General features: G+C 40.1%; 1 protein-coding gene across 13 annotated transcripts in view; it reads left to right on the forward strand.

The window, feature by feature from the left end:
• The window catches only part of dab1a (DAB adaptor protein 1a), a 256,990-nt gene that overhangs the window by 168,008 nt on the left and 65,623 nt on the right, over positions 1 to 23,359 (forward strand). For all 13 annotated transcript variants that reach the window (XM_032572408.1, XM_032572409.1, XM_032572410.1 and 10 more), the window contains one exon: positions 15,071 to 15,356. In XM_032572408.1, the coding sequence (XP_032428299.1) occupies positions 15,287 to 15,356 (70 nt within the window). In that variant the 5' untranslated portion in view covers positions 15,071 to 15,286. The remainder of the gene's footprint in view (positions 1 to 15,070; positions 15,357 to 23,359) is intronic.

A 23,359-nucleotide genomic window follows, 5' to 3' on the forward strand; every position in this document is an offset into this window, starting at 1 on the left:
TTATTGTGTCTCAGTTCGACTTGCTGTCAGTGGGGTGTGCAGTTGGGGATCGCTGGCGGCTTGCAAGCCAAGAGGTTTTAGTCTGTCCCTGTGCAAGATTTAGCCCTAAAGCAACTTTAGCTTCTCTTAGTCACTTCAGTCTCGTCTCTGCTGCCATCAAATCCTTCCCCTTCTTGATAACTGCCTTACTATTTGCCACTAAAAGCCTGTGCAGAAACAACAACAAAACAATCTGTCCTACAATGTTTTGAGAAGTAACATCTTTCAAATAGGCACTGCATACAATTCCTGAATCCTTTCATTTGGGTGAATAAGCAGTTTGATTGAAACAGCTCTAACACCCAGAGGCAGAAAAGCTACAAGATTTTAAAAGCTGTTATTTAGTAGCGCATCCTGTGATACATACTATTAGAAAAGCTTAAGGGTTTTTCTAATAGTCAATTTGAGCCAAAAGAAACCTTAAGTCGCTCAACAATCTCAAGCAGAAGAAAATCTAGAATGATCTGTTGAACAAAACAAGATGTTTTGTTTTTCTTAGGGGTTGAAATTTTTGTGTTGAATTTTCCATGTTTTTTAACAACACATACAAACACATTTTTGTAAACCTTGTCTTAATTCAGCAGTTAAATGTAAACACTTACAATGTAACATAAAATGTGCCAAAGGAAATGAAGGAGTTGGAAATCTCTCCCCATTTTTTCGTCAATGCGTAGCTGTGTGAGTGGTGAATCATTTGAAGGGAGAACAATATAGGAAAAAATAAACCTCACAAAAAACAGGAACTATAGAGTGAAGGATTCTTCAGATTAGAGAAATATGAGTGAGAAATAATAAATCGTTGGCAGGGTAGTGAAGAGGACAGGCAGAATGGTAACGAGATGGTTGTATGGCCACTGAATTAGTATTCAAATATCTACTGTAGTCTTAGTAAGCCACAAAAAAACTGAATCTGTCAGGTTTTGGGAAAATGTCATGGGGTTCTTCAAACAGGATGTTAACATCGGGTTTGATTTTTTTTTTTTCACAACTTCCAACAATGGACCGTACCAAGCTCCGCCCACAACCGACCCACGTGACCACAAGTCTCACAAAGCCTCGCAGCGCGTTGTTTCTAGTAAACATGACTCGATTAGCGCATCATTTCTACCGGATTTTCACAATATATCAGCTACTACAATGGACAGAGGAACTAACAAGTTCATGTCATCATCTGGGAGGAGGTTACTGGTTTCTCAGTCACAAACTGGTTGCAAACCTGAGGCCAGCAGGTGTCAGTCAGTTATGGTAGATCTGAACTTTGGTTTGATGACAGAAGCTACAGACTGATAGGAGGAACCAAAGAGCTCTGTAAAGGTAAAGGCAAATCTTCTGAAGTTGGGATATAATTCATTTAATTTTACATAATTACCGCGGTAGAAGCCATTTGTTTGTTAAAATTTTATGAAATATATTTGTTCTAATTGATGTTTATTGTGAATGACGTAAACTCAAACGAACGAGGTAATTAGTCCAACGTTTAGAAACTACAGCGGCTGTAATGCGCCACAGCAAAGGGAAACAAAAGTAAAATAACCTGAACAGGTGATCAACTCAAAACCACTCCTACCTTTTTACTCTCTCTCTCTCTTTGTAGCTTAAGCACACCTGTTACCGTGGCAACCGCCTGCAAGACGAGCAAAGATTACCTTAAAAACATAACATTCAGTCCGTTACGATATCAAGTTTCCAGGCTTGATATTTATTTCTCGATTATTAATCAGCGCTTCCCTGAACACAGCGACGGTTGATTGACTAGCTGTACTTGGTGCTAACGTGGCTAACATGAGTAACAGTTTAGTCCAAAGCCTTTTCTGCTAAAATAAAAATGTTTAGTGTATGTCAGATACAGACACATTGCATATTGATGTGTTTAGCTAACGTAAGACTGTGTAGCAGACAGGCTTCAAGGTGTAGAAGTTGTATCAGTTCTGCCATTATGCTGTACTTAGCTAACGGGAAGCTAAGTGTGTTTGTGAGACGGCCACGCACGTGACCACGTAGAATGGGCATCAGCCAATGAAAAGCGGCCCCTCTGGTAAGGTCCATATGGAAAGGCTTCATTTGTTGACTTTACTTTATGAAGCAGTTTTTAATTTATCATTTCCAGGGTCTCCCCCAGAAAACTTGTTAAGTCCGGTGCTCAGGGCCCCACAGCAGTCATCCAGCCGGCCGCCATGTTTTTGAGTTAAAAAATGTTTAAAGTTGACAGGAAATTTTAAAATATCATCTGATAGTTATGCATTTTTCCAAAGACTGTAATATTAATACCTTTGCCCAGGCCAACTATAAAGTCTTAAAAAAGACAGTCATTAAAAGAAACCTAATAAATAATAACCTAATAAATCAACAGCACTAGGCCTGGTGGGGGCACAGGTAAAGCCTGGTGGCCCGCCAGGCTTATAATACACTGAGGAAAACCCTGATTTCTGATAATAGTATGCTACAAATGTGATTTCTAACAACCTGCTGATTTGGATTTTGAGAAAACTGAAGCCGAGTTTATAAGCTGAGCTATGGAGCTTACTGAGTTTGTAGGATTATGTCAGTTTGACATAGTAACCGTGTTGGCAGTCCAATCAAATGTATAGAGTACAACACTTTAAGTTGTTGCATTATAAAAGGAGACGGATTAGATCACATTTCATTTGTGGACACATCAGACTAGTTTACATTTTTCTTTGTCACATGAGTAAGAGTTTTTATCTGTAATTTATTAAATCTCATATATTTCTTCTCTCTGTGTTTATTTCTCTCATTGAGTGCATTACTTTATGTTGAGGGTTGAGTACTCGCTGTCTTCTACTGTAGCTGATGTAAAGCCAGCTGCTGAAAACATCTGTTTAGCTTGAACAGATGTCTGCAGGTGCTGCCGCTTGAACTTTATCAATCAGTCATGTTCTGACACCGTTAACATGTATTTATGTTGAAACCAGGTGTCTGACAGAATCCTGCTGCTCATGAAATTTCATGGTGTGGGTAGTGTGGGATTATATCTGCTCTTATTACTGTATGGGATTACCTTTATTCTGTTATTACAACATGTTAGTTAGCAGGTATTGAAGCAGTAGTATCAGATCATAGTATCATGCTGTATCAGAGCATAGCTCTGACTGTTCTGGAATACTGTAGATCGATCGATCGATCAATCGATCTACAGTATTACCTGGGTTTTTCTTCAGTGAGACATAGCTGCATTTTAAGTTATTTTATTAAATGCTTTAGCATAGAAACCAACAAGTAATTGTAATAATGACATTTTTATGCATGATTCAGATTTTAATGAGATTCGCCAATTTAATAACATATCGAATAATAAATGAGGAATTTTGAAATAGACTAAAAATAATGTTAGATTTTTTTTTTTCCAATTGTATTCAAATTGTCACATAAATCACAGTTAAGTGTCAATGGCAGGAAGAGGTAATTTAGTACCCGATCTGTGGCAGAACATTTAAAAACCAAAGTATGGAGCAGATCAGAGGGGTGGGGAGTATTGGAAGAGAAGAGCAAGGGAGAAGATTAATCATGTCTTTGAATTGTAAATATTCATTAATTTTCTACTAGTTACAGAAAGCTGTGCGCCGTATAATGTAAGTTTAACGTTTTCTTTGCCCAGGCCAAGCTGTGAGCTGGCCTGCCTTGGAGCAATGGGAGATGGTGCTCTGTTCTGATGAATCATGTTTTTGTTTGCATCATGTGGCTGTTACCTGGTGAGCACATAGAGCAGAAGGTGAAGCCGGTGGTTGCAGATGCCAAAGCAGACCTCCAGTAGTCTAGTGGACTCAATATCTCAATGGGTTCGGCCTATTGTGACAGCAAACGAGTAAAAAAAAGAAAAACAAAACACCATCTCTGAAAGTCAAGTGGTCATCATTTTATGCCTGATTGATGTGTTTTACCTTTGATTAATAACATGTATACAAACTGAAGTGACAGAGGAGCATTATGTTTGTGTTTTTAAAAGTCTGGTTGTGTTTATTTGAATTGGGCGACAAAATCAGTGTTTAAGAGGTAAAGAAAGTTTTTTTTTTCCAATTATAGCTCAAAATCCATGATCTTTGCTTTCTACATGCTTTTATAAGACGTGGTGTGTGTTTGTTTTGTGTGTGCATGTGTGTTTTCGTGCAACAATGCTGTGCAGCGGTCATGATTAAGTGTTTTGAATAATTGATGATTGCATCCCTCATTAAGTCTCAGTCTTGTGCTCGGGTAGACTCTGGCTCTGTTTTTATGCATCAGAGTCCTCGTATTTTCTCCTCCTCTCCACAGATGGGGCGAATTCATCACTCATTTAGGGCTCAGTGAGGGGGCTTTAGAGGGGCCGTGAGGGATCTAAATCATGTTGAGTGGATATTTTTACCTGGCAACTATCACAGTGCGCAAAATTTGGAACGACTGCTTCTCCTGACGAGCAGAACGCTTTTACTGACGGCTCAGGATGAATGCAGCAGGTAACCTCAGAAAAGTCTGTTTGTTTTTCCTTTTGTCATTTCCTGGGAAGCTTTCAGTCCGTCTCTGTTAGAGCAAAAGCTGCTGAATATTTCAGCAAACACGTATTTTATCGAATAATAACTTGATTATTGAGTAATCGGAAAGACTTGCAACTCACCACACGTTCTCAGGATTTTCTTTTTTGAGGCCTCCTTCTCAAGTCAACAGCAACAGCTGTGCCTCCTTCTTTCCTCCATGACAAATGTGCACGCACACACACACACACACACACATTCCTGCCAACCATCTATAGTCAATGCAGTGTTTTCATCTCAGAATGAAAAAAAAAAAGATGTTTATGTAAAAAGTCGACTGAATACCTTTGATTACACTAGTGGGCCCGTTTATAATACAGAACATGTTTGTGTTTTGACAGTATTTCTTTGTCTTCAGTTAATCTGAAGCCATGGCAGCTCCTTGTAGCTGTTATAAGATGAAAAAGTCCACCAATTCATAATTTTTTTTCTTGTATCGGGATGTTGTCTGGATAATTAAAGCGTGAACCCAATTTTTTATTTGGACGTTTGTGAAAATATGTGCATAAAATAAGAGCTTAGAAATATGGCCTGCTTCATCATTAAAATTATTTTCACTCCTCTTTCGACACTTTTTTTTTCTCTACGGTTCAGGATAATGCCTTGTTGTTGCTGTAATAGAAAAGATTTTAAAGGTCTCCAGGTGAATCACTTTGAAATAGGTCAATATTGCCCACCAGTAAAGTTTTATCTCAATATTTGGTGTTATAACAATGACAGTGATGATAAAAGACGCTTACAATGCCTTTGCAGTTTTCCTTTATTGGAAGCTTTATGACTTTAACTGCATGTCACTGCGGTCAAAAATCCATGTGCACAAATGTTGATTTTACAAAAAGCATAATCATTTTTATAATGGCTTTCATCAGGTCCCCAGTTGCAGATAGCAGGTAAAAGTATCGGGATTTTTTTTATTACAAAATTACACACACAAAATGTATTTAATCATATTTTCAAATGTATTGATCCTGTCATGGCGCCAACGGTGGGGAAAATAGTATAAGTAATTCTGACTATGCAGTCAGTTATTGGGGATTTTCAAACATTACTTAAAAGTTATTGTTGTCATGATAAATCTAATTTCTTATCACAATTGGAACATTTTCACTAAACAAAAAATGCCCATTCCTACAATCAGAATTGCAGTTGTTTTCCTGGGATTGTTGTTCTTTTTCCATCTCTTTTCAAACTGAAGCATGTTGTCTGTTGCAATACATGCACACATGAAATGCATGATCCTCTAGCTAGTATGCAGTTTTGGGTGAAAAAATTAAGCATCAAGTTTTTGCTTTGAGATTTATATATATTCTTTTTAAATCAAGTCCCTTAAGCCACTAGAGGAATGATTTCCCCCTGAGATGGAAATGCTGAAGTGAGCCAGCTCAGTTTTGGCATTGTTGAAGCTGAGCTCGAGTTTCCATCTGAGGTTGTTGAAAATCAGTTCATGAAGATGCACACTCATAACCACTGGGTCCACCCATCTGTGGAGTGTTTATTTAATAAATTAAACTGAATGTTGAAATCAAGATTAGGAAACTTTTTTCTGATCTTCTCCTATCCAGTCTTATTAAACCTGTGCAAATTGTAGCATCAGCGATTGTGTTCTGCATACCTTGATTGTAATAAGGAGTTATTTGAATTACATTCGCCTTTACAACATCTCATATCAGATTACCCATTCTTCTCTGACATCAACAAGTCATTTTTGCTCACAGATCTGCTGCTCTTTGGGTATTTTTTTTTCTTTACAGACCATTCTGTGTGTATCTGGGAGGCATTTGTTCATGAAAATCTCAGTGGATCAGCAGTTTCTGAACTACTAAAACCGTCATGTCTGGTAGCAACAAGCATGCCATGATCAAAGTCCCTTAAATCCTCTTTCTTCCCAACTGGGATGCGAGATTTGAACTTCAGCAAGTCGTTGTCACCAAGAGTTGCTGCCATGTGATTGGTTGGTGAGCTATTGGTGTTAACAAGCAGTTGAACAGATGTGCCTAATGGTGAGCAGATTTGTTCACTTTTCTGCATTTAAAAATATGATGAATAGCAATTATTGTGCGTTGGTTAATGGTGAGTTTGCACTACTGACTTGTGATGCAGCTTTTATGATGATGGTAGGTTAGATTTATAGAGCAGTCTTTATGTTTGAGGCACTGACTATCACTCTATGGAGTGATAGATTTGTAGCCAAAGAAAATTATTTTTCTTCTGTTTTATTGTCACTTCAAACATTATAATAAATACCACAGAATGGCAGTGATGGCATTTTAACTCCACATTACTCAGCCGCTATCATTCATGCGTTCATCCTCTGCTCAACCATAAAATTAAACCCTTTAGAACCCCCATCAAAATATATAAAATTGTACTAATGTGTATCTGAAGGCATGAGGAAGTGTTGGTCATGGGTGCAGCTCCTGGTATGTGTTTATAATGTGCTCTGGCGGTCATGAAAATCAATTTCCATATTGCTTACGTGGCCCGTTTCTGCTTACTACAAGCAGCCACAAATCACTGAATAATTCCCAGTGGGGGTGGAGGCAAACCTCTGGCTCCACAAGATGCTTTATGTCGAGGAAGATGAGTAACACGCAGGCGTCTGTGGCAGAATGAAGGGACATCTGAATTGATAACTTTAAGAAACGAGAAGAAAGAAAAGACCCCATCTGAATAAAACCTCACTGCTTATGTTACCAGTTAGACCCCGAATTGAGTCTTAAACCCCAGCAAGTGTGTTTTGCTTGCGTTAATCACTGGGGTGAGTGGCGTAGATCTGAAGGACGAAACGTAGAGGTGCAGTCAGAGAGGTGGAATCAGAGTGTGGGTTTATTAATAAAGGCATAACCACAATCTGTCAGCAAAACTGCTGCTTCCTCTTTGCATAAAAGAGACTGCTTCACAGACTTCTGAATAGGAATGGATTTACATTTTAGCACATTAACAAGGCAGAGGAGACACACACACGCACCCCCTCTCGTACACTGGGGAGGTGCAGGGAAAACGAGATTCGTTTTCATCTATTTCCCCTGAAAACATGAAAAAGGAGGAATTCCCCATAGACAGTGCAGCTCTTTGATATCTACAGCTTGGTGTCTGTAAATAGGTTAGGTGAAGATGATGATGGTGTGTGTGTGTGTGTGTATTTTGTTAGATTGGGTTCGGCACATGTGTCTGTCATCCTATTCCTGGCATGTCATTGTGGGTGGGGAAGTACAGTACATGTGAGCGTGAACGTATGTTTACCTTTTCCTTCTGAGGCCTCTGCTGACTGCTCCCTCTTGTCATTCATGCAGGCAGGGAGTCATGTAGGGCTCTCGTAGCGGCTCAGCGCCTCATGTTTCTACGTTTCCGTTGCAGCTTGCTGTTGTCCCGACTGGTGACCAGTTTTAATTGCATGCTGAACACTCGTGATCGTGGCGTTGGTGTATTTATCCAGCGGAAAGCAGCAAAAAGTGCATTGAAAAGAAGTGTTTGTTGTGACTAGTGTCTATGTCAGACCTTTAAAGGGCAACCCAGAGACACATAAGACCACAACCATGCACTCAAAAACGGTTGAGTGCAGGATTCATACATGCACAAAGTATTCATACCTTGGCCCGTCGCAATAAGCAATTACTCGATTAATTGCATAGTAAATTAAAACGAGCTCAATGATTTACATTTGCATGATTTATCGTTTTTCTCTTTTTGCTCTCTATCTGCCAAAAGCTGGATGACAAAGGTTTTTAGTCTAGTGCTTTGGTCACAACTAGTCCTTTTTTTGAAGGATAATTCTGTTTACAGAATTCCCCTCTTTTATGCAAAGAGGGGAACATTTTCACTCTCAACATGTACAAGGCAGGAATTACAGCAAATGGTTTCTCTGCAAAGTATAGACTCAATACAAATGCACTAATTTGAGTCCCATGAAATCCACATAAAATGTATTGGAGTGTGTGGCTGGAATGCGAACACAAGTGTAAAAGTTTTGGGAATTAGGGCTACTTTTTCAAGGTACCGTATATGACTTCCTCTGTGGTGCTTTAGGGCGTTATTGGTATGAGGCACATTTATAAATGTTGCCTCCTCCTATAGAGGAATCATTTCAAATCCAGATATGCTAATGTGATGTAGTAGTGAATTCGACTATTTATATACGTGTCAAAAATTCTGCAGCGCCAGTACATGGAGCTAGTTGGACTTCGGTTTGTAGAACTTTGAATGTCTGCATTTGGACAGCTGCCTCTCAGCTGGTGACGGCTGCACTGACCCACGTTGCTGCGTCTTTGCTCAGCATCCAGAGGTTAACAACCTCTTTCTTAGGCAAGAGCTGCACGAGTCGCTGAGCCCCCCGACCAGGTTCGTCAGGTTTTCAGCTCCATCGGCCATGACAGGTGACGGCCGGCCAGCCCTGAATCTATCGCACTCTGTGCTGGTCAGATTTCACCCGCATGAGCTGCTGGACGCTTCGGGTCATGCGTGCAGTGACACAGACTTAAACGTCACAACAAGATACTGTACGTGCTAACATGTCATCAGAGTGAAGTTTTTTAACTTTAAGACAACTAGATCTGCAAACCTTGGGCAAAAATGTAACAGTTTGAGTAGATTTATTACTTCTTTTTGTAACTACTATTGCAGTGGAGGGAAAGAAAATGTTTCTTAGTCTATCAATATGCCATAATTATTATAGCTTTAGTCTTAGGGGTTGTATTTACTTACACTACTGTAAAATCAGTGTCAGGTGGCATGTCTGACGCTGGCTGTAAAAGAATAGTTTAAATTTTTGCGAGTGAGATTCTGTGAAGTTATTATTATCCACAGCCTTGTTGAAAATAGCTTTGGAAATCCTCATTTGCAAAAGGTTGAATGTTTCTCTTTGAAACTAGTGTCCTAATTTTTCCAAATAGAGTTTATGTCAGCGATCTAAGTTAACCTCATTAGCTGCTCTGGTGGCTCATTATTATGTAGACTGTTAGCATACTTGCTAATTCTCTCTCTGTTGCAAACAGTTGTTCCAAAACAGCATAGTGTAAAATGATCAATGGGCAACAGGACTGAACAATATATTGGCAAAATATTGTCATCAGTTAATGTTGCAAAGGCCTGTTTGGAACGCTTTAGCTTCTGGCTAATATATTACAAGGGTCATGAGTTCACACTTTTAGTGTCACCCTGCAGTAAATGCCCACAGCTGACACAGATTGCGCTGCATTTGTGTGCGTGTGGTCTGTGTGTTTGTTGATATTTAACTGGGCTTTTAACCACTTGAGTTTTGATTAAGTCTGCATTACTGTTATATTGAAGATTACAAAGAGTTGGGACCATAGATGGCTGGGAGAAGAGGGACAAAAATGTGGATTTATCACACCAGATATTGTAAATAATATCTCTATTACAGGATTTTCTAACATCATGAAACAAATTTAGTTTATTAAAAGACATTTAAATAATAATAAAAAAAGAGCTTGACTTTCAGTGTGGCATGTTTTTTTGATGCCAGACGGGACTGATCTGATCAGTTCTATGGTTTATATGCAAAACCGTGTCTCAGAAACTATACTGAGTTAACAGCAGCTGTCTGGAAGAAGATTCTGTGCTGACGTAAAAGGATTCTGGACAGGCTGGTTTGAGATAATAGAAAGGAATGAGTAGTTCAATAAATCATCTGTTGTAACCAAAGAATCCCATCTACAGCAGCAGACGACCTCTGCTATCTAAGAACAGGAACAGGAAACTGAGGCTGCAGTTCACACAGTCAGCTTGTGAATTACAAATGACCTTTGCCTTAGTGAGCTAATGAAGACCAAAAACATTGGTTAAGTTTTTTAATATGTTAAGGCTTAAATTGTTCGAAAGAAGATGGCAGACTTTAGCTATCAAGTCCTCAAAGACGTAATTTCTGCTCCCATCGTCAGATAGATGTTTGGTTTGGATGAAGGACATGGAAAGAGACAAAGTACGGTGATAAGCCACAGATGTCTCTGGGTGTGACACTGAACTTTGATCCACTCTGCACGTGTCTTTATATATATATATCTCCATTTGTCCTGGTGATTTTTACATCTCACCCACCCATAACACGTCATGTCTTCCAACCTCCATTAGTTGATCTTTTGCCCCTATTCCTCACTTTTCTTCTTTTACGGTCTGTTTCATTCCCCTCTTCTGTGTGTCTCCTGAGCTGGACGTATTTTATCTTCTGCTGCCCATAAGCGGGTAGGTTTTATATCCCTGGTTTCTTGTCCTGTTTTTGGGTAAAGCAAACATTAATTGACATTATTCCTCTTCTTGAGTTGTGTGCATGGGTGTGTGTGTGTGGTCGGCTTGTTGATATTTAACTGGGCTTTTAACCACTTGAGTTTTGATTAAGACTGCATTACTGTTAAATAGTTAAGCATCTGATGTGTTTCAGAACAGAACACATGCTAACCTTTAAAAATGGCTATCATGGTTGCTCATCAGCGAGCTGAGCTCAAAGGTGGAATGAGATAAGGACTTGATGCGGTGGTGTCAGGGTACAAAGGTTCGATGGCTTCGAAGAGACAGACGGCGCACATGTACAGAGAAAACTGGCATATAGGTGGTCTCTATGATTTGATAATTCATTATTGAGATGGCAGGAGAGCTGAATGAGTGGAGCCACTAATTTAACTGAGTCTGATGGACAGAATGCAATTACTCTGAGAGTAGAAGGTGGAAGAAAGGGGAACAGCGTACAGAGCCAGTGCCCCTCTTTCTTTTTTCTTTTGACTTGTCTGGCAGGCTTTCCTATAGCTACAGATGATTTCTGGGCTCTAAGCTCCTGTTGGCAGCATTTAATTTGTGGAGTCACACACACACACACACACATACAGTAGCGCACAAGGGATGGGGGGTGGTTCACACACGCGCATATGCAGATCTTCACATCACCCTCCCGCCCGGCGCCTGCTGGCAGTTACGGCCGTCCAATTTAGCGCTCGCCCCTCCTCTTCTCCCCTCTGCGGCTCCGCTGGTTCGGCATCAGATTGCCGTCTAAATCCAGACCCGCTAAGCCGTGTTCACTTCCTGCTCCGCTGCCACATTTAGCTCATGAGCCGATTCCAGGTCAAACCACCACCACGCTGTTCATAGTAACTAACGTGTGTTTTGGCACGAGTTTTCAGAGGTTTTCACTTCTTCTTCCCCCTCAAGTTTAGTCTCAGGTTTTCTGTCTTAAATTGAAGTCAGGTCTGGAGTTGGTCATGACTGAAACCTTTTTATCATATTGATGCCATTAGATAAGACTGTTCAGCTTTAGGTTAGGAATTCAAACCTGTGACCTTTAGCATCACACCAAAACTATGGATCATGTTTAGGCATTAAGGTTAGTTAAAAGTCTGTCCGACTGGACTAATAAATTATAAATATATATTAGAAAACAATGTCCGACACTAAAACTATTAGTAAGAGATAATGTTCTATTGTGTCCAAATAGTCCTTTGAGATTGCTAGATTTAGCACACAAATATGACCGGGATTTATTGTGCAGCCTTAATGTGCTTTTGGGTTAGAAAAATAATAAAATGCGATAAATTCCTGTCAATTCTGAATTTCTGATTGAAGCAGAAGAGTTTTTTATTTTATTTTCAAAATCAATTGGATCCAATTTGTTAAAATTGTTTCATTTGAAGAATTTATAATGTCATCGATATCATGAAATTTTCATATTCTAAATGTTCAGCACCTGAAACGCGTCCAAAAACAAATCCAAAAACCTGTTAAACTTTGCTTTATTTTGACGATAAAATGTTGCAAACATTGACTGTAAAAGAAAATATGTGCTCCAGTCTGCTTCCTAGATGTTTTCAAATAACAGATTACAAGATATTTCATTTTATGCATCAAAACATCTGATTCTTTCATTTTTGCAACATTGGAAACAATGTGCATAAAACAGCATCCAGGGGAGTTTGCATTTTATGTTAGGAAGAATTAATAAAATATATCAAATTCAGATTGCTCAGTACTTCATCAACTATTCCCAGGTCAGAACTGATCCAGTGAATTAACAACAGAGGTAAACAACAAAGCCAGTTGACTGGTAAATTACTCCGGTTCTTTTTTAATTCTAATAAACTGCTTAGTTTTTGCTCTTCCGATGAGGTTGAGATGTCTGGATTTTGGACTAACGAGCTGCTTTTCTTTAACTCCGCATGGTGTCTTAAAGACTTGACACCTAGAAGATAAAAAAACCCCAGTAAGGCAGAGTCTGGAAAGGCAAGATCAGATGGGGACTTGCTCATGATGAAAGCTGAGGCTCCTCAAACTCCATCCTGTCTATTCTGAATTTACTTCTTCTTGCTTTTTTTTCTCTCTCTCTCCCCTTTTACCCCTTTTGCTCATTATCTTACTCACCCACTCTATGTTCCCTCACTCCTCATTTTCTTTCCACTCTGTTCATTTCTCTTCCCACTAACCCCTCTCTCTTCATACTCGCTCTCTCGCCATCCATTTGGTGGAACAGTGCTGCTGATAATGCCTGTAATTGGAGTGACTCACACTTTTCCAGTGTGTTTGGACCAGATAAAGAATATTGTCAGCATTTTGCCGACATGGCCTCTGCTGGCAGAATTAAATGGACTCTGTTCTGTTCTGTCTGCAGCAAATTAAAAGCCTCTCAATTCATCTGTTCTCGCCCGAGGCTTACAGGGGCCTCCTATTCAGGCTGAAACGCCGTGGAGAGGGGGCGGCACAGTATGAGAGAGATTTCCCTCTTCCCCAAGAAACACCAGCCATTTGGTTTTGTTCTGCTCTGCACTCGGTCGCCGTTTGCCGGAGAATGAGAGAGAAGGAGAGAGAGAGAGGTCGAGACCGGTAGTCTTAAGAAGTGGGGACGAACATCTCGGAGAGTAGTCAACTTCATTATGTGGCTTGTCACCTTGCAGCTGTGCCTTGCTGTTTTTGTTCCTCGGTATCTCTCGCCAAAGAAAGGAGCTTTTCTTCAAGTGTGCTCGTAAACGTGCATGTTTGTGAAAAGGAGAACAAACTGTGAGTTTGAGTGCTTTTGGCTGCCGGGTTATGCAGTCACTGCCAGTCAACACTTCAGATTAGAGTAGAGGCAGATGGGCTCCCAAAGGGGCAGAGTGATGGGGCTCCAGGGCTCACCAGGCTCAGAGAGTTCAACCGGTGTCGGTGTTGAAGAAAGAGGCGCGTAATTCTGCCTTCTGGCATGATTTCTGCTCAGGGTCTTTAGCAAAGATTATATGGGCAATTACAATGTGCGGCCAGAGTTTTAAGAAATGAGCAAGGTAAAAATGAGTATTTTTGTAATCTTCCTTCACCATTAAATATTTCTGTTTTCATTTTTAATATACTGTATTTATTGAGATTAGAACTTGTGGATTTTTTTCCTTTTTAGAAATGGTGATATTTGATATTTGACTTCATATTTTTGATTATATTTTGCTGTCATCCTGGTGTGTAAACAAACATAATCCTTGACAAACATATGTTACTAGCATGGCAACCAGTCAAAACCTACAAAACAAGGTTAATTTATGAAGAAAACAGGAAATAAAACTGATGTGTGTGAGCAAAAGCAAAGTGCTGGAATTTGGCTCTGGCAGGGACTAACCCATCCCAATATTACTCACCCATACTCACAATTTACCCTTAACAGCAGCATATTTTGTGTCCCAAGCAAAGTTTCTACAGATGGACCTTGGTATGATGCTCCAACATGAGATTAACTAGGTTAAAAAAAATCTATAATGTACAAAACAGGCGCAGTTTGATATTTTTTTTCAAACATTTTGTTCAACCGACCACATACAGATTGTCTTTGACGTGATTCAAAGTAATTATGGGAACAAACCTTACAGAAAAAGCTGTTTGATAAGAAATTTTTGTAGAGTGTTTCAGCTGCTTTTTAAGAACCGAGCTGAGCTAAAAGACATACAGAGCTGTAGCAGCTAACACGCCATCATTAGGTATGGGGAATTTTTAGCCAGATCCTAATTAGATTTTATTACGATGCTAAAGGCTGTAATGTAAATAATTTGTTGCCCCCACTCCCTTACCCAAAACACTGCTGGTGATTTGCCTGTTCTTGACTTATTCCTGCTTCAGCCAACTTACCAAGTCATCAGCAGCGCCCTGCAGAACATGGTGCGATGTGGAGGGACTAAGTAGACTAATTGATTTAGAGGTGTTGGTTAATAAAATCTCACTTGGCACCAGGCATAAAACTTCTGTCTAAATGTTAATTAGTCGCACTTCCAGACTCTTAAAAATTAGCTTTGTAATTAAAGAATGAAGTGTGTGCTGGAGAGGTGGATTGTTCTTCAGTAAATGTCCTTGCTGAGCCGCGTTATTGACAGAAAGCACAAAGTGGAGAGCAGGTCTCTCTACTCTGTTACCATGGGCAACTTCTACTCAGGGCAGATCAGAAACGAGCTCATTCTCATGCCTGCTGATAACCCTTGCTTGGTTTCTCCCGCTCTGGGTAAGCATGACCTAACAAAAGCAAACCTGTTTGTTCCTGTCTGTCTCTCTCGCTCCAGATCTCCGTGGGTGTGTGTGGGATGTTGTGTCAGGGCTGAAACCCATCCCTCTCCCATGAGCCTGTGTGCCCACACACACACACACGGCGCCTCGACGCACGCACTCGGCGCCCACGCACCCACAGCCGGCACCGACGCTGTGAACTGGACCCTCGGAGCCCGGCGGAGCCCAGCCGAGCCAAGCGGAGCCGAGTCTAGCCCACTTGGAGCCTGAGGATGTCAACAGAGACAGAGCTACAGCCAGCGGTCAGGCCCAGCAGCGTTAGACGGGACTCCAGGAGGAAAGGTAAGCAAATGGCCGACGTTTGCTCAAGATACGAATTATTCCAAACACAGTAATCTATTTTTTTTATTAGGATCTTGACTGTAATAAATTCTGATTTTATTTTTTACTTGTTTTTAGTAACCTACCAGAATTCAATGTTTTATCAAATTCTTCTGTTCTTAGATTGACTTGCAGAACAATTCATACCCCCTTTTTTTTATATTTGGTTAAATTACATTCATAAACTTTGTTGGGATTTTATTTGATAGATCAACAAAACAAATTGCATTATTGTAATGTGGAAGGATTTTTTTTTTTAGTTTTTAAAAGTTATTCAAAGTAAAATGTAGCAATCCCCTTTGTATTCAATCCCTTTTACTCTGATACACCTAAATAAAAATCTGTGCAACCAGTTGGTTCCAGATGTGACCTTTGTAGTAAGGTCACATCTGAGGCCTTCTGGTCTGTGAAGGCCTCAGATGTTTGTTGGAGAACATTAGTGAAAAATTAATATTAGGTCAGGGATAAAGTTGATAAGCTTAAAGTAGCATTTTCAAAAATGATTGTTGAAAGGAATCCACATTTAAAGTTTGTAACAAGTCATATAAAAGACATGAAATATATCAAAGGAGGTGCTCTGGTCAGATCAGACCAAAACTGAACATTTTGGCTGGCATGTAAGTGCTGAGTGGTTGAAAACTAACATTACTATGAGAACACATTCACCTGAGTAGAACATGGTGGCAGCATTATGCTGTGGGAATGCTTGTTCAGCAGGAACAAGGCAGCTGGTCTGGATTTTTAAAGGAAGGTGGACCTTTTAGAAAACAGAGCAATTCTGAAGGAAACTTAGAGGCTGAAAAAGACTTGAGACTGAAGGTCAGGTTCACTGATCCTAAACTTTACACCATGGGCTGTGCTAGAATAGTTTAGATCAAAGTTTTATGGCCCAGTCAAAGTCCAGACTTATTCTTACTGAGATTAAGTGGCAAGACTTGAAAACTGTTCTTCGTAGATGTTCTTCGCTCAGTTTGTCTGAGTTTAAAGTGTGCTAGCTGCAGCAAAAGTGTTGACTCAGCAGGACTTTATATTCCTTTGTAACACTCAGGAATGCTGTTCTGGAATGCTGGTTAATAAAAAAAAAAACAACTTGAAAATGACATGCAGAAATTTTTAGCTATTATGTGACAAATCTGAAAAGTTCAAGGGTTGTAAATAGACTCTGTCATATGCCACCATGCACTTTCTTAAGCTGCGTTTGTTTTGTTAGCTTCTTTCTTACTGGCTGGTAAAATAGGCTGAGAGGCCGATGGAAGAACAGTCAGGTGTGGGGTTGCTGTGTTCAGTGAAGATTCCAGATGTGAAAACCTCCAGAGGCGAGCAGCTAGCAGGTGTAAAGCAGCGGGCCTGGCTGGCCTCAGGGCAGAGGTGACGGCGTCTTGCTGCATGGCGCCACCTGCCCGTCTGTTAGAGCGACGCCGGGGCCTCCTCCAAATAAGCCTCTGATTGATGTTGCAAAAACTCCGGACGCTGTCGGGGATGACACTTAATGGATTCGCGCGAGCGCGCGGGGTCCCACACACTCACTATCACCTGGAACAGACGCCTCATTGAGCCCGGCGTGCTTCAGCTCCCGCAGACAAGCGCTGGTCGTCCCAAGCACAGAGAGTGAGGGAAGGCTGAATGCCTCTCATGTCCTACTTAGAACAAGCATTGTTCTACTGCAATGGAGATCATGTTCATCATTCAGTCTGCTCTCCGTATTTGGAAGACACACACACACACACACACATCGTTGCTGGGATAGAAGCCCAGAAGAGCATATGAGAGGGAAGATGAATGGTTTGCTTTCCGCTTTGAGACTTGAGGGTTTGTTCTCGCTGTCTTTCTCTTTTCATCTGCACACACACGCACACACACACACCCCTGCACACCCCTTTTCACACACAAATCACCTTGTCTTTATTTGTATCTCTTTTTTGTACAAGTGGAATGAAGGATTTGCTCAGCTACAAAGCTTTGCTCACACAGGATGTATTCATCTTTCCTCTGATCTGGGTCAGTCTTCCCAGAAGATGCACTCAAGTACATGCAATCACTTGGAGATGGGTGATGAAAGCCAAACGCAATCACGTACCACACACGCACTTCGAACGTGCTTGTCTGTGGGAATGAGGAACTTCGTTGGCGTGCGTTGCTTGTGGGACCTGTAGCCTATTTTTTTTTCTTCCTTTCTTCTTCTTCTTGCTGTGCTCGCACTCGTTTCTAGCCAGCTGTCTAGTTTCTGTCTCGCCAGAGAAGCTGAATTTAAAGGAAAATAGCCCTGCTGAATCGCTGATCTTCATTAGGATATAAACGCTTGCTTTACTGATGTGAAAATCCCTGCAGGACACTCCCCTCGTCCCCCCGCCCGTCGGTCTTCAGACATCCTCCCTCTCCCCTCTCCTCCCACTCCTCAGACTCCGACATGACCTTGTCCTGGATGTGTGAAACTCGGAGCAGAGAAGGATCATGAAGAAAGGGAGAGAGTGAGAAAAGACTAATGAGTCGGTCTGAATGAGAGCTTTTTAATCTCAGCCCTTTGTTTCACAGCCCTGTGGAGACGAATGTGATGGGAAAAAACTATCGGACTGCTACGTGTCACACATTAATCACAGCGACGCCGTGCGCTTGGCCGATGCATCGCTCTTCTTGCGTGCCTGTGTGTTGATTTTACATGTAATTATGACTCAACTGAGGGCAAACTTATGGGTTGTATGAGAACTGCTATCTAGGGAGGTTGAACAGCCAGCAGAAAGTTGTAATCTTTGAACTCTGCCATTTACTCAACCGTCACCTGAAGAACCTCAGCTTCAGTTGCTACAAAATCAGTCTGCCACGCTGGTCAGATTTTCATATTTAACCTTTAACCATGTTCATGCACTGCAAAAACACAAAGCCTATTTTGGTCTGGTTTCTAGTGCAAATGTCTTGGTAGACTTAAAATAAGGTAAAACTAACTTATAAGTAACTTTTCAGCGAGATATAGAAGCTTGTTTTAAGTCAATTTCTTAGTTTAGTTCTAGTTCCATTGGCAGAATATTTTCCTTGTAATATGGGAAAAATGTCTTGCAATAAGTGAAATAATCTACCAATGGAACAAGTACTTTTTTATCAATATTGAGAAATGATTGACATGGCTCTTATATCTTATTGAAAAGATACTTTTGAGGTAGTTTTGTCTTATTTCAAGTGTACTAAGATATTTGCACTAGGAACTAGACCAACATGACTTGGTAATATTTTGTATTTTTACAGTCTGCTAAGCCCGAGGCATTGCTTATCTCTACTTCAGTCTCTATTTCAGTTCCCTGCAAAATCATACGTCACTTGAACTTTAAAAAAAAAAAATCACATTACAACCACAAACGTTTTTTTTCCAAGATATATTATGATAAAGAAACATAAAGTGAAAGAGAATAGAAAATTATTTTTGGTTTTCATATTCAATTTACGAATGAGTCACAAGTCACAACGGTGTCCACCTGGTTGCAACATTATCATCGTTCTGTGAAGGCCTCAGAGGTTTTTGAGAGAACATTAGTAAACAATTAGCATCACAAAGAGCAAGGAACACACCAGACAGATCAGGGCGAGAGTTGGTAATGTTTAAAGCAGGCTGAGGTGATAAAACAAAATCACAAGGTCTGAATATCTCACAGAGCTCTGTCCACTCATAATCTAAAAGTGAAACATACATGGTGCTACTGTAAACCTACCAAGATCTGGCTGGTTGACCTAAATTGACAAGCTGGAAAAAGAGAGCACTAATCATAGAAGAAAAAATAGCTAAACAGCTAAAAACAGCTCAAGTGCGAGAAAACATTAACAATCTACAAATCTGGAAGAATGTCATGAAGGAAGCAGCTATTGACAGAAAGCTTTAAGTAGTTCTGCTTGCCGTTTACTCCAATCCCAACAAAGTAGGCAGTCTGGTCAGATGAGACCAAAGGGGTAGTTTTGGCATACATCCACGTCTATGTGTTTAAACAAAGCTAACGTTGCACGTTATCCTGATCCCCACACCCAATGTGAGACACAGCGGTGGCAGCATCATGCTGTGGGGATACTTCTTCAGCAGGGATAAGGAAGCTGGGCAGAGTTGATGGGAAGATAAAGACAGCAAAATCCTTAAAAATGACACAGAAGGGCTATTTTACAGTTGAAGCCAAAAGTTTACATTAAGATTTTAATTTGTATTCAGACAAAAAAAAAATCTCTGATTTATTTCAAGTTTCCAAAAAATACGTTTATTTACTAGCTACCAGAATAGTAAGAGAGATAATGTTTTGGAAATTTATGAGTCTTTGTCAGAGAAGGAGGAAAAGGTTTTGTGTTTTTAATGCAAGTAAATATCTGCTATTATGTTTCTGTCTGCTATATAAAACCCTGACAAATACTTTTCCAAGGCGCTGCACCTCTCCTGCCCCCCCTGGACCTCCTCTGTTTCCTTCCCTCTCTTGCGATGCGACCTAAAAGTTAAAGGATGACACAGCTTCAGTGAGACGATGCTGCTTAATTAATGCAGCTGTTAGTTTCTTAAAAAGCAGCACATTTTAGGTTGTTTATTATTAATAAAACAAGGAGTTGATAGCCTGCCAGAGCAGACACTTTTATGTGAATGTCAAACTAGAACAAGAAAACAAGTCTGACATTTATGAAGAGCCCAGCAGCTGCAGGCTGCACAGCTTTTTTCTCCGTGCTCAGAACCTTTACATCGCTGCGCCCACCTTGTTGATGAATTATGATGAACCGTAGAGGCTTCTTTCAGTCATATATCCCCTTTTCACCATGCGCGAAAATTGTCCTGACATTACAGTGCAGTATTTCAGCAATGCTCCACTCTGTCAAATATGGTTTAATTAGTGGAGTTGCATAATTCACACAAACCGTTACTAGACGGTCGATGAACTTATTTCTTCTCCTCTTCTCCTTCCAGAGGAGCTGAAGTTGACTGTCAAAACAGGGCGGTGAGATTGGTTTGCTAACAAGCTGGCAGGGAGTCAGCAGCGTTTATCCACACTGTTCTAATTCAGTGCAGTTCTGTAACAGCTGAAGAATAAATGTCAACACTATTTATTTAGAGTTGATGCAGGTTAGAGCTCCCGACTGCCACTGAAAAGAGTTGATTTTTTCCTTTGGCAATAGGCTCTTATTAATGTGGAGACATGGCAAGGCTTTGAAATTTTCTCTTTTTTCATATTCTTAAGTCTCAATTTAAGTTTCAAACGTTACAGCTGTTTCAAAGGTTTGCCAAAAGTAGGAGATGGCATATTTTAGCTCCCACAACATCCGGTCAGCTCTGCTTCTGCTTGTTTTCCCGTTGTGTGTTCAGCTACCTTCACCGCTTATTTCAGAGTCTTTTCAAGGTTTCTATTTTTTCTCTGCTTTGTTCTCTTCACTCTTGAATGGACAGGTATCAAGACTTAGAGAAACAGTAGCAAACTCTTTACCTTAAGGTAGTGTTAATCATTAACAGGTTATTGAAAAAGGATATTCTGCTTTAACATTTTTTTTTTATGTTGGTGTAGTTAAAAGATGTTTTACATTGATTCATATATGAAGAAATAAAGTGCATTTTGAGAAATATCAAGTTCTGCCACGTCATTGAAGTATTTTTGTGGCCTTTAATGCACCCCTGATGTGTATAGTGTTAATTTATCAGGATTTAGGGTGTAAAACTACCATGTCAGGAAGCAAGTTACTTTATTTTCTTAGCAACCGTTAAGACTTGATCTGTGAATAAATGTTTAATACTTGGTACACAATCGATCTAAGTGGTTTAAAAAAAACGATTTGCTCTATAATCCTAAAATTTGACAGATGATTGGAAACTCCTGAAATTTTCAGGATGCTGAGAAGTCAATCTTCACAAATGCAGACAGTATGTCTGCATAATGTAGTATGCGATTAAGACGTGTTAATAACTGCGTCCATACTTATTTTGAAGCATGAAATAATTATTCAGCAGTGACATATGTGCTTTAGACATGGCACCTTTAGGTCGAGACAGTCATTACATGGAAGTTTTCAACATGTCTACAGTAATCCATCAACATCACACAGTTGCTGTTTACTATGAGGGGCCGTTTAGGACAAAATTTACGTTTTGTCTCTCACACACTACCAAAAAGTCTCGCATACTCCAAAAAAGTAGCCACGCACACTCCAAAAAATTACGTTTTGTCTCTCACACACTACCAAAAACTCTCGCATACTCCAAAAAAATAGCCTCGCATACTCAAAAAAATTACGTTTTGTCCCTCACACACTACCAAAAACTCTCGCATACTCAAAAAAATTACATTTTGTCTCTCACACACTACCAAAAACTCACGCATACTCAAAAAAATAGCCACGCACACTCAAAAATTACTCACGCACATTCAAAAAATACTCAAATTGCGTATACACACACTACTAAAATGTCACACACACACACACAAACGTTAACTTTCTCGCTCACATACACTACTATCAGCTCGCTCACATACACTGTACTAACAGCTCGCACATTCACAAACGTTAACTTTCTCGCTCACATACACTGCTAACAGCTCGCACACACACAGACGTTTATCTCTCACATACACAAGACTAAAGTTGAACACACACACAGTACTAAGACTCGTTTTATGTATGTGTGAGAGCGAGACTTTTTATGAATGTGTGAGAGCGAGACTCTTTTTGAATGTGTGAGAGCGACACTCTTTTTGAATGTGTGAGAGCGACACTCTTTTTGAATGTGTGAGAGTTGTCACGGAAGAGGCGGGGCATAATTTTTGGATCAAACTGCGCATGCGTAGATCCTAAACTATAAGTTTTGATTGTTGACTCACTGTATGTTCTATTACTTAGTATATTTGTGCTTTTAAATATATATAGAACGTTTAACTTTCTTGTAGATTAAATGTGCTATAGAAATAAATGAATCTGATTGATTGATTAAAAATAGCAAAATTGCTGTAGTACAATCTGTCCACTGGGTGCCAGATTGTAGCACTGCGGGCAGTCGTTGAATCGTTTAATGCGCCTGTCAAAGTGCTGGTTGCCTCCGGAGAAGATAGAATGGTGTTTAAAATGGCAGCTGCCTGACCAATTCTCTCTCGTTTCGAATTAGAGTTAGCCATGTTCGGTATAGCAAACTCTTTCTTCTTCGGCACTAGTTGGCGCCGGTTAATAATTCCTGTAATACTGGCACCCAGTGGACAGATTGTACTACAGCAATTATTTTGCTATTAGAGAAATATGTATGTGAGCGAGAAAGTTAACGTTTGTGTGTATGTGCGCGAGCTGGTAGTAGTGTATGTGAGCGAGAAAGTTAACGTTTGTGTGTATGTGCGCGAGCTGTTAGCAGTGTATGTGAGCGAGAAAGTTAACGTTTGTGAATGTGCGAGCTGTTAGTACAGTGTATGTGAGCGAGCTGATAGTAGTGTATGTGAGCGAGAAAGTTAACGTTTGTGTGTGTGTGTGTGACATTTTAGTAGTGTGTGTATACGCAATTTGAGTATTTTTTGAATGTGCGTGAGTAATTTTGGAGTGTGCGAGGCTATTTTTTTGAGTATGCGAGAGTTTTTGGTAGTGTGTGAGGGACAAAACGTAATTTTTTTGAGTATGCGAGGCTATTTTTTTGGAGCATGCGTGAGTTTTTGGTAGTGTGTGAGGGACAAAACGTAATTTTTTTGAGTATGCGAGGCTATTTTTTTGGAGCATGCGTGAGTTTTTGGTAGTGTGTGAGGGACAAAACGTAATTTTTTGGAGTGTGCGAGGCTATTTTTTTGGAGTATGCGAGAGTTTTTGGTAGTGTGTGAGAGACAAAACGTAATTTTTTTGAGTATGCGAGGCTATTTTTTTGGAGCATGCGTGAGTTTTTGGTAGTGTGTGAGGGACAAAACGTAATTTTTTGGAGTGTGCGAGGCTATTTTTTTGGAGTATGCGAGAGTTTTTGGTAGTGTGTGAGAGACAAAACGTAATTTTTTGGAGTG

Source organism: Xiphophorus hellerii, chromosome 9 (assembly GCF_003331165.1).
Source record: "Xiphophorus hellerii strain 12219 chromosome 9, Xiphophorus_hellerii-4.1, whole genome shotgun sequence".
Classification (NCBI taxonomy): domain Eukaryota; kingdom Metazoa; phylum Chordata; class Actinopteri; order Cyprinodontiformes; family Poeciliidae; genus Xiphophorus; species Xiphophorus hellerii.